The sequence below is a fragment of the Neopsephotus bourkii genome, unplaced genomic scaffold, assembly GCF_033783945.1.
Source record: "Neopsephotus bourkii isolate Nb327-2 ecotype Australia unplaced genomic scaffold, CSIRO-AGI_Nbou_v1 NB_1057, whole genome shotgun sequence".
Taxonomy (NCBI): domain Eukaryota; kingdom Metazoa; phylum Chordata; class Aves; order Psittaciformes; family Psittacidae; genus Neopsephotus; species Neopsephotus bourkii.
Window position 1 is genome coordinate 297593 of NW_026901546.1, and position 12032 is coordinate 309624.

General features: G+C 44.9%; 1 protein-coding gene across 2 annotated transcripts in view; it reads left to right on the forward strand.

Annotated features, from left to right (window-relative positions):
* KIAA1958 (KIAA1958 ortholog) overlaps positions 1–12032 on the forward strand; it is a 76448-nt gene that overhangs the window by 27058 nt on the left and 37358 nt on the right. For both annotated transcript variants that reach the window (XR_009726657.1, XM_061361247.1), the window contains exon 2: positions 1973–3244. Coding sequence is in view for 1 of the 2 variants with exons in the window: in XM_061361247.1 (XP_061217231.1) it covers positions 2086–3244 (1159 nt within the window). In the remaining variant the exon portion in view is untranslated. The remainder of the gene's footprint in view (positions 1–1972; positions 3245–12032) is intronic.

A 12032-nucleotide genomic window follows, 5' to 3' on the forward strand; every position in this document is an offset into this window, starting at 1 on the left:
TGGCACAGTTCATTTTGCATCTCAAAAGGTTTGTATATAAGAGGACAGGGAACAAAATGAGGTGTAACTTTGACACGAATGCTACATTTCAGTTGGGAAAAATGTAAAGGGCATTTCTGCCTATATGAAAATGAAAGTGAAATGAGAACAATGGGAGCTCTGAGTCTTGCAGGTCATTCACAAAGCCCAAGAGGGATGTTAGGGAGAGCCTCCAAAAAGACCTGCAGAAATAAGCATAAGTTCCCAGTTACTTTCAGCTGAGCAGTAACTTCAGAACATTCTCAGCCCATCCTGTGCCCAGCAACCCTGAAATTTTGAGTGGTTTGAGTTTTTTTATTATTGATCTTTTCCAGCAACTCAAATAGCCTTCACTTCTAAAAGTATGACAACAGTGTAAAGAAAGAGAGTGTCTAGTCTGAAGACCCTGGGTGAGGGCTATGTGTGATCCATCTGTGAAGCACTGACTTTGCTACCACTGGAGTTTGAGTTACCTAGACCTGTTGAAGTCAGCTAGACCTTCACAGTTTACTTTCCTCTATTTCTCCCACAGTCCTTGAGGATCTTTGCAGTAGGGGGAAGTAATTTACCCCCTCAGAAATGGACTGCTGAGGGGTCCGATATCCCACTAGTGGCATCTGTGAGAAAACTGATTTGTGCTGTCTTTCTCAATGCTCTGGGATTGTACAGACGTTTGACTAATTATATCTCATTTGGCTGTGGTAAAAAAAAAAAAAATTAAAGTAAAACGCCTGAATAACAGTAAAATGGGCATTGACTGCAGCTTAAATGTGGAAGTGTGCAACATTTTGCATTTGGCAGAACTTCATAAGCAAAACAAAAGTTGAGAAATAATTAACAGCAAATGTTCCTGTGAGCAACGTCCTACAGTAAAGGATGATTTACAGCCGGTACAAGAGGCCAACTGAGCATTCCCACTGCAATCTTAAATTTTTGTGGATCAGAGAAACAACTGTAAGTTGCTCTGAAGTCCTGAGAAGTTGAGGACTTGCAGTCTTCTGAAGGATGTGACCTTGCCTGGAAAGTAGTGGTACAATGTGGGCAGGAAGCAGTTTCTGGCAGGAAAAGATGAACATCTGCAAGGTTTTCTATTTTCATGTTTGACCTGAAACATTGTAGGATTCATGGCTTTGACCCGAGTTCCATGCCTTGTGCTACAAATTTCCGGATAGTTCTGATTAAAGTGGCAAGTGTTTCTCTTGAACAGAATTAATTATTTAGATCTGGGAAAATAAACTATGATAAAAAGCGAAAGGTTAACTCTCAGAGTTTAAGAAAGGTTAATTATATCTTAAACCTTGCACATCCCTTAAGCTTCTTGTAAGCTGCTGGAAAACTGATGGCTGTCAGTATAGCACAGCAAAGGGTGAATTTGATTGTTTTTTCCTTATATTGAAATGAAAGTTTATGGCCTTCATTTTCATGCCTGTCAGATTAGTTGAAAAAGAGATATTCGATACATTTGAGAAATGCACATAAATGATTAAAATGTCGTAAAATTTCATCAGGTGCAGAGGGACTGTCTGAGCTGGAGCTTGATTGCCGCACTGGTGTTGAAGATAAATTGTATGTTTTAAGATTGGATTTAATTTTCACTTCCTAAGTATGAGGATGCAATCATCATGTTTTGGGCTGCATTTGGATTTTTTCAGAGATTTAAGCTTCAAATCATATTGCCTCTGATACTGAACTGCGTTGTTTAAAAAGCCGTTTTACGTTATTTTAGTTGTGTATTGCAGTGATGTTACTTCCCTTGGGTTTAAAGGCAGAGTTTTTGCAGGCAGAAAGAGAAATGAGGCCACTTAAAAGCAAACGCTCTTTTGAGAAATGTATTTTGGAGTGCATGAGATGAGTGAAATGTGTTTAGCTGAGCTTACAAATGTTTCACTTGCCCACGCAAACGTGATCTTGCTTTGGAAGTGCTGAAGAGGGGGGTTTTGCTCTCTATTTGCAGGCGAGCAGCAAGCATGAGCTTGGCAACACAGCACTGTGAGTGGCAGGACCCTGTGGTCTGAACCGCATCTTCAGCTGACTTTCCAAGTGGCAAGGCGCCGTTGGTCCTGTACCATGGAGGACTGCCTTCACACCTCCTCTGAAAACCTCTCCAAGCTGGTGAGCTGGGCCCACAGCCATGGGACCATCTGCAGCCTCATCCCCAACCTCAAGCACCTCCTCTCCGAGGGGTCCCATGGCAATCTGACTGCCATGTGGGGCTGTAGTGCCGGCCATGCCTACCACTGGCCCCTGGCTGCCACATGCCGGGCTGGATCCCAGGAGCGTGTCTGTTTCCAGGACAGTCGCAGCTTCAACTCGGACAGCCCCAGCATGCTGGGGGTGCCCTCGGAGGTACAGGCCAGCCCCCTGGAGCGCTACCCAGGCCGGTCAGGCAAGCCCAAGCTGGATTGCACCCGCACCCGTGACTCCTGCGACTTCTCCTACTGCAGCGAGCCATCGGAGCTGGGTGAGCCCGTGGAGGAGTATGAGGATGAGGCCACCCTCTTCGACATGGTCTGTGAGTCCTCTGTCACAGATGAGGACAGTGACTTTGAGCCGCACACCCAGCGGGCCCCTACCGGCCCCCGCAAGCGGCCAGCTTCCAGCCAGCCCACCACTGCCCAGGCCCAGCCTGCTGACGAGGGCGGTGGTGAGGTGCTCCTCAAGAAGATCAAGCAGGAGCTCCCTGAGGACTACTACATAGTGGCCAATGCTGAGCTGACTGCTGGCGCTGACGGGCCGGCCCTGGCCCTTACACAGATGTCCAAGCCCAAGCCTCAGACACAGGCCGGGCCCTCCTGCCTGGGCCCTGCCAGGGCCCTGCCCCAGCCCACGGTGGGCCCCGACCCTGATCCACAGCACCCCTCCACCTCCCCACCTGGCCCACCCAGGCTGGTCGCACAGAGGCCGCTCCGGGGCCCCCTGGCCTCCCCAGCACGGGGGGCAGGCAGTGGCCCCGTGGCTGCCCTGCAGGTGCCAGCCACCAGCTCCAACACGGCCACCGCTGCCTCTGGGAAGTCCATCAGCATCCCGCTGTCAGCCCTGCAGCTGCCTGGTCAGGAGGAGCTGCCGGCCGCTGAGGACACCCTCCCTCCCGCCCCGCAGGCAGCCCCAGGCGGCGAGACGGCCAGCTCACCGTCGGTGGGTGCTGAGCCTGAGGTCAGCTCCAGCCAGCAGCAGCCTCCCACCGTCCCCACCACCACTCCTGAGGCAGCAGCACAGTCAATGCCAGGTATGACATTGGGTGGGAGCTGAGGGGTAGTTTTGGGGGCAGGAACCCCAGGCGTGGCTTTGGGAGGAGGGCAAGGAGACAGGGAGAAGGTACAGCATTAGCACAGGGGTGTGCTGGTCCTGTGATTCATAAGTCAGTATATAGAGAGACAGTCAGAGGATTATAGAATCATAGAACGGTTTGGGTTAGAAAGGACTTGAAGATCTTCTAGTTCCAACCCTCCTGCCATGGGCAGGGACGCCTCACCTGGAAGACAATTTGGAAGACCTCAAATGAGCAAAGTCTAGGAGCAACAACCCCCATGAGAAACTGTACTGCTGCCATAGGGAAAGTGCTCTTTGATTTCAGGTTTATAGGCCCAATTTGGATGCAGTTCTGTCATGGGAGAGGGTGCGCAGCCTCTTTGCCATGTGCATGGGACAGGGAGGACATGAAATATGGCCATGCACACTTTTGATGAAGTAGAAAAGTGGTCTGAATCAGGGGAGCCTAGAGTTGGGGGCCAGGTGTTTCCTTCCCCCTGAGAGAAGAGTGGTGTTTGACGTGGAGAGGCAAAAGAGGGCATAAGGACAGTATTGAATGGTTTCCCTGACCCATAAATCAGAGTAGCTTCCAGAGAAAAGGAAAATCACAACCTTAACAATGATATTGGTAACATTTAAATTTTAATCCAAGAGAAAAAAAAAAAGGCAAGTTTTTTTTTTTTTTTTACCCTGTTCTCAGGGGGAAAGTGTAAGTTTCGTACCTCATGCCCTTCATTTTTTCATAGCCTGCTGCTGTCAAAGCACCGAGAATTGGGACCAACAGATCAACATTATCACCCAAACAGCAGGTTAAACCAGTGTACTTATGCTGAATGATTATTTGAAGTGCAGAATAACTCAGTGTTGGCTGTAGGTCTTCTAGAGGGGGCAGAAATCTGTTTCTTGGGCAGATTTGCTGGCTCTATCTGGACCTGAGTGCACACAGTGATGGCTTTGCTCTTCCAGCTGGTGAGCTGTGGCATCCTGGGAGGAGGCCAGGGTAGGAGCAAGTTCTCCATCTGCTCCCTTGCTGGTTCAGTCTAGGAGTGTCTGTCAGACAGAGTAGAGCTAAACAGTGGAGGGGGTGGAAAACTGCCTATATGCTGTCTTTCTGGCAGCTACCGTAAGCACTAGGAACAGTGACTTTAACAGCTTGGATGCTACTTCAACGTGGACTCCCTGAAACCTGATTGAACAACAGTAAATCTGTTAAGTGTCCTGCAGGTCTTGCTGTCAAATAACACAATAGGCAAAGTTAAATGCTCAGTTTTGCAAGTAAAACTTCACTAACCATTACAAATTAGAAAGGATGGTAATTGCCTTAGTTGCAGCAAAGAAAATTCTTTGCGACCCATTTCTGTATGGCTGCATCTTTGAGATGTTACTTTTCAGTAGTCCTGTCGTGTAGCATCCCTTGTGGAAATTCCTCACAAAACCCCACGTGGTTTAGAACTGACTCTGCTCAGCTAAATATGAGAGATATGGCATGCCTGATGTCAATCCAGATTGTATGGTAAACCCATTTATTCTGCATTCCTCAATTCATAGTGTATCACTGCTTTATATATTCGAGCTGGTTTCTACCAGCCTGCCTCTACACCTTGCTTAGTCTGAAACTTGCAAGCTGGGACAATGGAATACAAACCTAGGCAGAATTTGTCCATGTAGGTGTGTGTTATTTGGGAGAGTGATTTACTTTCAACAGATGCATTAAAAAAACCTAAACCCTTTCAAACTGCTTTTACCAGATCCTCAGAAACCAAACAAGGTAAGCAGTTACTACCGCTTAGGGTTAAACCTCACAAGTGTGGACACAGTGCCGCATTTTCACATTTACAGTTTCCAGAGCAGGGTAGGTCCACATCTAGCATCTCACTGTGAGAACAAAGTGGGAATGCATTTGAGTTTACACCCACTGTGTAAATTAACCCTCAAAGCCTGCTAGCACTTCTTGCAATGTGCTAGAAGATCTCAGCATGATGTCCAGATTCCAGCTTGGTCAGTTATGTTGTCAGTACTTAAATTTCTTGTGTTGTTCTCAAAAAGTGTTACACAGTTCTCCTCAGCCTGGTATAGCATTGCTGTAATATGCTGTTACATACTCAGAGGTAGCTGCATTTTAAGTAGGATAAAATGACTGACATATGGCTAAAACTTGATACATCAATAAAGTCTCCAATTTCCATAAAGCCTGCTCCTTTGGGAAAGAAGTGCTGGCATTAATAAATCTTCAAGTTGCAGAAAAGTGGGCAATGTTGGCAAGTGAATTCATTACAGATGTGTAACCCTGCACAACAGATCCTTGTAGATAAAATGTGGAGGTCTGATTAAAGACTAGTGTAGGGTGATTGCTCATGTATAGTGATTTCGTTAGGTTGTCTCTTAACAAAGAGCAGTGCACTGGAAGTGGTGCATGATGTATAAAATTCAATCAATAATGAACTACAACAGGATGTTTATTTATCCTGTGTAAAAATATTCCTGTCCTGAAAAGACAGAAACAAGGATGAGTATAATTCTTATGTTGAAAAAAAATAAGCAGGAAATTACTATACTAAGGAGCCTAGAGCTAGTTTATAGACTCAGTGGATGCTTGACAAACAAACAAAGGTGCAGTTGCAAGTAAGTAGAGGATTTAAATTATGCCTTGTCCTGTACAAAGTGTGGCTTAATTTTAAAATAATATGTGAAGCCTTGCTCCTGGTTCCATTAGAACTGGTTGTATGTTTATGTCTTTGCAGGACTAAGGACTTAAATGAGAAGTTATGTTTAAATGTTGTGATCCAACCAGCATGAAATACTACTTTGAGTTTTAGTTTAAGTGACATATCCTTGCATTTATATCAGACATGGCTGATAGTTTCCATGCATAGTAATCTTGCAGATCATGAAAGTTTGAGTGAGGCTCTCCATTAAATCAAAAATCTTAATGATGTTATGTTAGCTTAGAGCAGTTCAAGCTGCATTACACTTTTGGACTAGTTTCTCTTTCAAACTTTTTTTTTTTTTTAATCTCTTTTACGCTGTTTAATTAAACTGTGCCAACGCAGGAACTTTACAAAGGTATTTTCATGTCTTAAAGGTGAAATGGCATGCCAATGACAATTCAGTGAGCTTAGACACTGATTTCTGTTGATTTTAGGTCTCTGTCTGAGCTTTGTGAAATATACTGAATTATTTTTGTTAAAGCTCAGCCCTAATAAGCAGACGTTCATCTGTGAATTTTCAGATTGTTCCTTACCACTTAGCAAAAGCCTTCAAGCGTAAATGTAGGTACTATTTAGTCTTTTTTTCTTGTAGAAAAAATGAGAGGATTTACATCTGATAGGACAGAAATTTTTGCAATAGTGGAGAGCACAGAATTTCTGCAATTTCTGCTTTCTGAACAGCCTTTTTTTTCCTTTAGCTAATATCTGGTCTGGTTTTTATGCCTGAAAACCAGCAGAGGGCAAGGTAGGTCACATCAGTGGAGATGGAAGGTCAGTAAGAAACATGATGCTTTAGGCTGCAGTTCATGCAGGCTATAAAAATTAGTGACATTAGGATAGCTGAAGCCATGAATGGAAAAGATCTGGTGTTATTGCAGAAAAAAGTGGAGAATTACTATGGCTTAGAGGGGGATATTGGTTACTGTGAAAGAGGCAGTTTTGATTCTCACAGAGATAGGGTTCACTTTGTAAGCAGAATTGCTGAATTATTTATGAAGAATACTCACTTGTTTCCTGAAGGCTGAGGGTGAAGATGTGCTTTGGATTAACAAGACAGTGCAGCAAGACATCTCTGGTCCAACACTGTAAGTACAGGAGCAAGGTTTTCCATGAGGATACACTAAAATACATCAAATCCAAATGTAAAAAATATGCAGAACGCAAAGAGTAGTGCGTAGAGAGAGAAAATAAAAAATCCAATAAATGAAGTGACTAGGTTGTTGCTTCTGCCAGACACATGGCATATCATATTATCATATTCTGTGGGACCATCACAGGGCCTTCATGCATATCCATTTCTGAAATTGGCAGGCTTTTGGGTGATATTTGCAGAGTTTGGAAAGGAAACAGGCTGTCCACAAGCACCACTGCTTTCTTATACAGCGTGCCGCACACTGTCTCTCTGCTGTGGTAATCAAACGGTACTGGAGGTTGAATACGTGCCCTGATGAATGGTGCACTGATCTGTGCTGAGGGCAGTACTTTGCCTTGGCCTTGCTGACTCTGATGTCTCTGATGCCTCTGAGCTCTTGCTGTTCTTTGTTTTTCTGCTTGCTGTAGCTGTTGTGTGAGGTGATCAGTGCCTGGTGATCAGCTTAGCCTGGTGACTTGGGCAAAGATCTAGTTCTTGTTCTGTGCTCACATCACAGGAAAGTGCAAGCAGGGATTGCAGCCTTTCATGATTGACACCTAACATGGCTTGACTTTCACTCTCTTTTCAGTGTGGACATCCCTGTCTGTTCCAGGGTTCATGGAATATCTCTATCTGATTATAACCATTATAAAATGCACTGCATCTGCATGCAGTGAAAGTCTTATGTTCATGTAGAGCTTTCTTAGGTGGACTATTTTGAAGTACTTTTCTGCAAACAAAAGAGCTAGGACCTCTTCCTTCCCCTTTCTCCTGCTTTGCTATTGTGTGGGTTTAAATTAAGTGGGAGCTGAGGTCCTCGTGTGATCATAAGACTTGCGAATTAGGAGCTGTTAGAGAAGCATCAAAATGTTACAAGACTTAGAGGAGAAAGAAGCCCCCCACATCTCATGATTTGCCAGTTTTAACTAGGTTTAGCTTAAACTCCTGAATCACTGTTCACACTGCAAGGGGAAAAAAAAAAAAGAAGTGTCAGCTAGCACATACCAAAGGAATGCAAACAAGGAAAAAATCTGTTTTTTTTAGAGGTATATAGAGTATTAGCCATACATACACAAAGACCATACCCATCCCAGCTGTAATCCTTCCAAGTCCAGTGGAACTCTGCCATGAATGAATACAACACAAGGCAAATAATCATGTCAAAAGAAAGTCACAAAGCTCTTCCAAGAACGCTCAGATACTTGCTGATCAGTCTCTGCATTTGTAATTTACATACAAAGATTGATGACTTTTGGCTAAAATGGCTGCTGAAGCCTGCCTCCAGGGACATGACTGCTGAATGTGGTCAAGCAAACAATTAAACGTGTGTAGGGGTCAGACAGTCTCTTCCTCTTTGTGTTGTACGAATGAGTACAGAGCCCACTGGTATCTCCTTAGGTCCTATGATTTATATCTATTTTTGCTCTAGTAGCTGAACTAAAAATAGTAAGTGCTGAGATACATAATTATGAAGAGCACAGTGCTTTTTTTTTTTTTTTTAAGTTAGAAGGGCCTAACTTATTTAGAAGAATAAAATCAGATCATTATAGTTTTAATCATCAGGAAAAGGAAGGTAGTGAGTTGATAATCCACCACCTATCTGCACTGCAACTACCTTCTTTCTGATCTTGCAGCATGGATTTGCCAGCCCACTCACACCCTTAATTATCTGTGTTCAAATGCTGTTAAATTATAAAGTAGTGTTTGGGAGGCTTGATCTTAAAAGTTCTGCTAATGAGGCTGACACTGTTTATCTTTACAACATTGTAAACGAGTTTTTTAAACTGGACAGGATCATAAAAAGGAGAATTCCAGCACTGGCAAAGTAGTCGTCTGTTTGCTTTTAGCATCTGAGTATACAGCATGACAGTCAAATAGAAGAAAGAATGAAACCATGGTACTAATAATTCTAATACAAATGAGTATGTTTTATGAAGCTGGTCCTACAAGAAGCATTTGTCAAGTTAGCAATTCTTGCAGAATACTGAAATGAAGGCTTATCACAACATCTTTAGATTTTCACTGTAATTAAGAGATGTGTTTATCACCATTTCAGGATTCCACATGTATTTTCTATAGTGGAAATTCCTTCCAGACACAGAATGCTCATTCCAGCCTCTGAAACCTTGAAGACCAGCAGTAGACTTGTCATATACAGAGAGATCTTCTCGCTTTCCTAAATATTACGTAATTATCAAAGCAACTATGCACACAAGAGTTTAGACTGCTGCTTTTCTTGATGTCAGTGCTTGTTTCCCCTGTTCACCATGGACCTGCAGCACACAGAGACACCTCCTGGCAGCAGTGTTACTGAATATATAGATAATTTTGGAGGAAACAGTTCATGAGTTTTCATGCTGAAAATAGTTTGGTGTAGGAGACATTCAGAATAGAGTAGCTAGGGTTGGAAAGGACCTTAAGATCATCTAGTTCCAGCCCCTCTGCCATGGGCAGAGACACCTCACACTAAGTCATGTCACTCAACCCTTTGTCCAACCTGGCCTTGAACACTGCCAGGGTTGGAACATTCACAACTTCCCTGGGCAACCCATTCCAGTGCCTCACCACCCTCACAGTAAAGAATTTCTTCTATATGTCTAACCTAAACTTCCCATGTTTTAAGTTTGAACCCGTTACCCCTTGTCCTATCACTACAGTCCCTAATGAAGAGTCCCTCCCCAGCATCCTTATAGGCCCCCTTCAGATACTGGAAGGCTGCAATGAGGTCTCCATACAGCCTTCTCTTCTCCAGGCTGCAATGAGGTCTCCACGCAGCCTTCTCTTCTCCAGGCTGAACAGCACCAACTTTCTCAGCCTGTCTTAATATGAGAGGTGCTCCAGACCCTGATCATCCTCGTGGCCCTCCTCTGGACTTGTTCCAACAGTTCCATGTCCTTTTTATGTAGAGGACACCAGAACTGCACACAATACTCCAAGTGAAGTCTCACGAGAGCAGAATAAAGGGGCAGGATCACCTCCTTTGACCTGCTGTTCACATTCCTTTTGATGCAGCCCAGGATATGGCTGGCTTTCTGGGCTGTGAGCACACACTGAAGCCGGTTCATGTTCATTTTCTCATCAATCAACACCCCCAAGTCCTTCTCTGCAGGGCTGCTCTGAATCTCTTCTCTGCCCACCCTGTACCTGTGCCTGGGACTGCTCTGACCCAGCTGTGGGACCTTGCAGTTATGGTTAAGCTTCATAAGGTTGGCATCAGCCCACCTTACAAGCGTGTCAGGGTCCCTCGGGATGGCATTCCTTCCCTCCAGTGTATCAACTGAACCACACAGCTTGGTGTCATTGGCAGACTTGCTCAGGGCACACTCAATCCCACTGTCCATGTCACCAACAAAGATGTTGAACAAGACTGGTCCCAACACTGATCCCTGAGGGACATCACTTGTTACTGGTCTCCAGCTGGACACTGAGCCATTGACCACAACTCTTTGTGTGCGTCCATCCAGCCAGTTCTTTATCCACCGAGTGGTCCATCCATCAAATTGATGTCTCTCCAATTTAGAGACAGTGATGTCATGTGGGACAATGTCGAACACTTTGCACAAGTCCAGGTAGATGACATCATCTGCTCTACCCCTTTCCATCAGTTCTGTAGCCCCATCAGAGAAGCCCACCAAATTGGTCAGGCATTCCCCTTAGTGAAGCCACGCTGGCTGTCACCAAGCACTTTGTTGTTTTTCATGTGCCTTAGCATGCCTTCCAGGAGAATCTGCTCCAAGATTTTGCCAGGCAGAGTTGAGACTGACTGGTCTGTAATTCCCTGGGTCATCCATTTTCCCCTTCCTGAATATGGGGTTATATTTCCCTTTTCCCAGTCATCAGGAACTTCACCTGATTGCCACTATTTTTCAAATATGATGGCCGGCGGCTTAGCAAGTTCACTCGCCAGCTCCTTCAGGACCCACGGAAGGATTTCATCAGGTCCCATGGACTTGTGCACGTTCAGGTTCTTAAGATGGTCTTGAACCAGATCCTCTCCTACAGTGGGCCCAAGGTCTTCATTCTCATAGTCCCTGTGTCTGCCTTCCAAGGTTTGGGTGGTGTGGTCAGAGCCTTTCTCAGTGAAGACTGAGACAAAGAAGTCATAAAGATCCTCACCCTTCTCCAAATCCAGGGTAGCCAGTTCTCCTGATAGCTTCCGGAGAGGGCCCATGTTGTCCTTAGTTTGTCTTTTATTTGCAATGTACCTATAGAATCCCTTCCTGTTATCTTTCACGTCCCTAGCCAAGTTTAATTCTATCTGGGCCTTAGCTTTTCTGACCTGGTCCCTAGCTTCTCAGACAACATCCCTGTATTCTTCCCAGGCCGCCTGTCCTTGCTTCCACCTTTTATAAGCCTTTTTTTTTCCCCTCTAAGTTTCCTCAGCAGCTTCTTATCCATCCAAGGAGGTCTCCTGGCCCTCCTGCTGCACTTCCTTCTAGTCTGGACTCAACACTCCTGAGCGTAGCAGGTGATCCTTGCATATTAACCAACAGTCTTGGGCCCCCCTGCCCTCTAGGGGGGTTACTAAGCAGGTTCCTGAAGAGGCCAAAGTCTGCTCTCTTGAAGTCCATCGAAGTGAGATTGCTGCACGCTCTTCTCACTGTCTTGAGGTGAACAGGACCATCTCATGATCGCTGCAACCAAGGGTGCCCTGGAGCATCACATTTCCAACCAGCCCTTCCCTGTTGGTGAGCATGAGGTCAAGCATGTTTGAGGATGAGCACTGAGTTGTATTCCTGCAGCAAAAGCTGCAGAGGCCTACTGATCCTGTGTAATAGGTGAGGAATGGAAGTTTACATACTGTCTGTGGAAACTGCTTGCCTGTAGCTAGGAGGGAGTTTAATCTCTACCCTCAGAAAGATCTATTGCAGCCAAGCTCCAGCAGTTTTTAAGGATGAAGTCTGTAAAGCATGCCAAGTTCACTT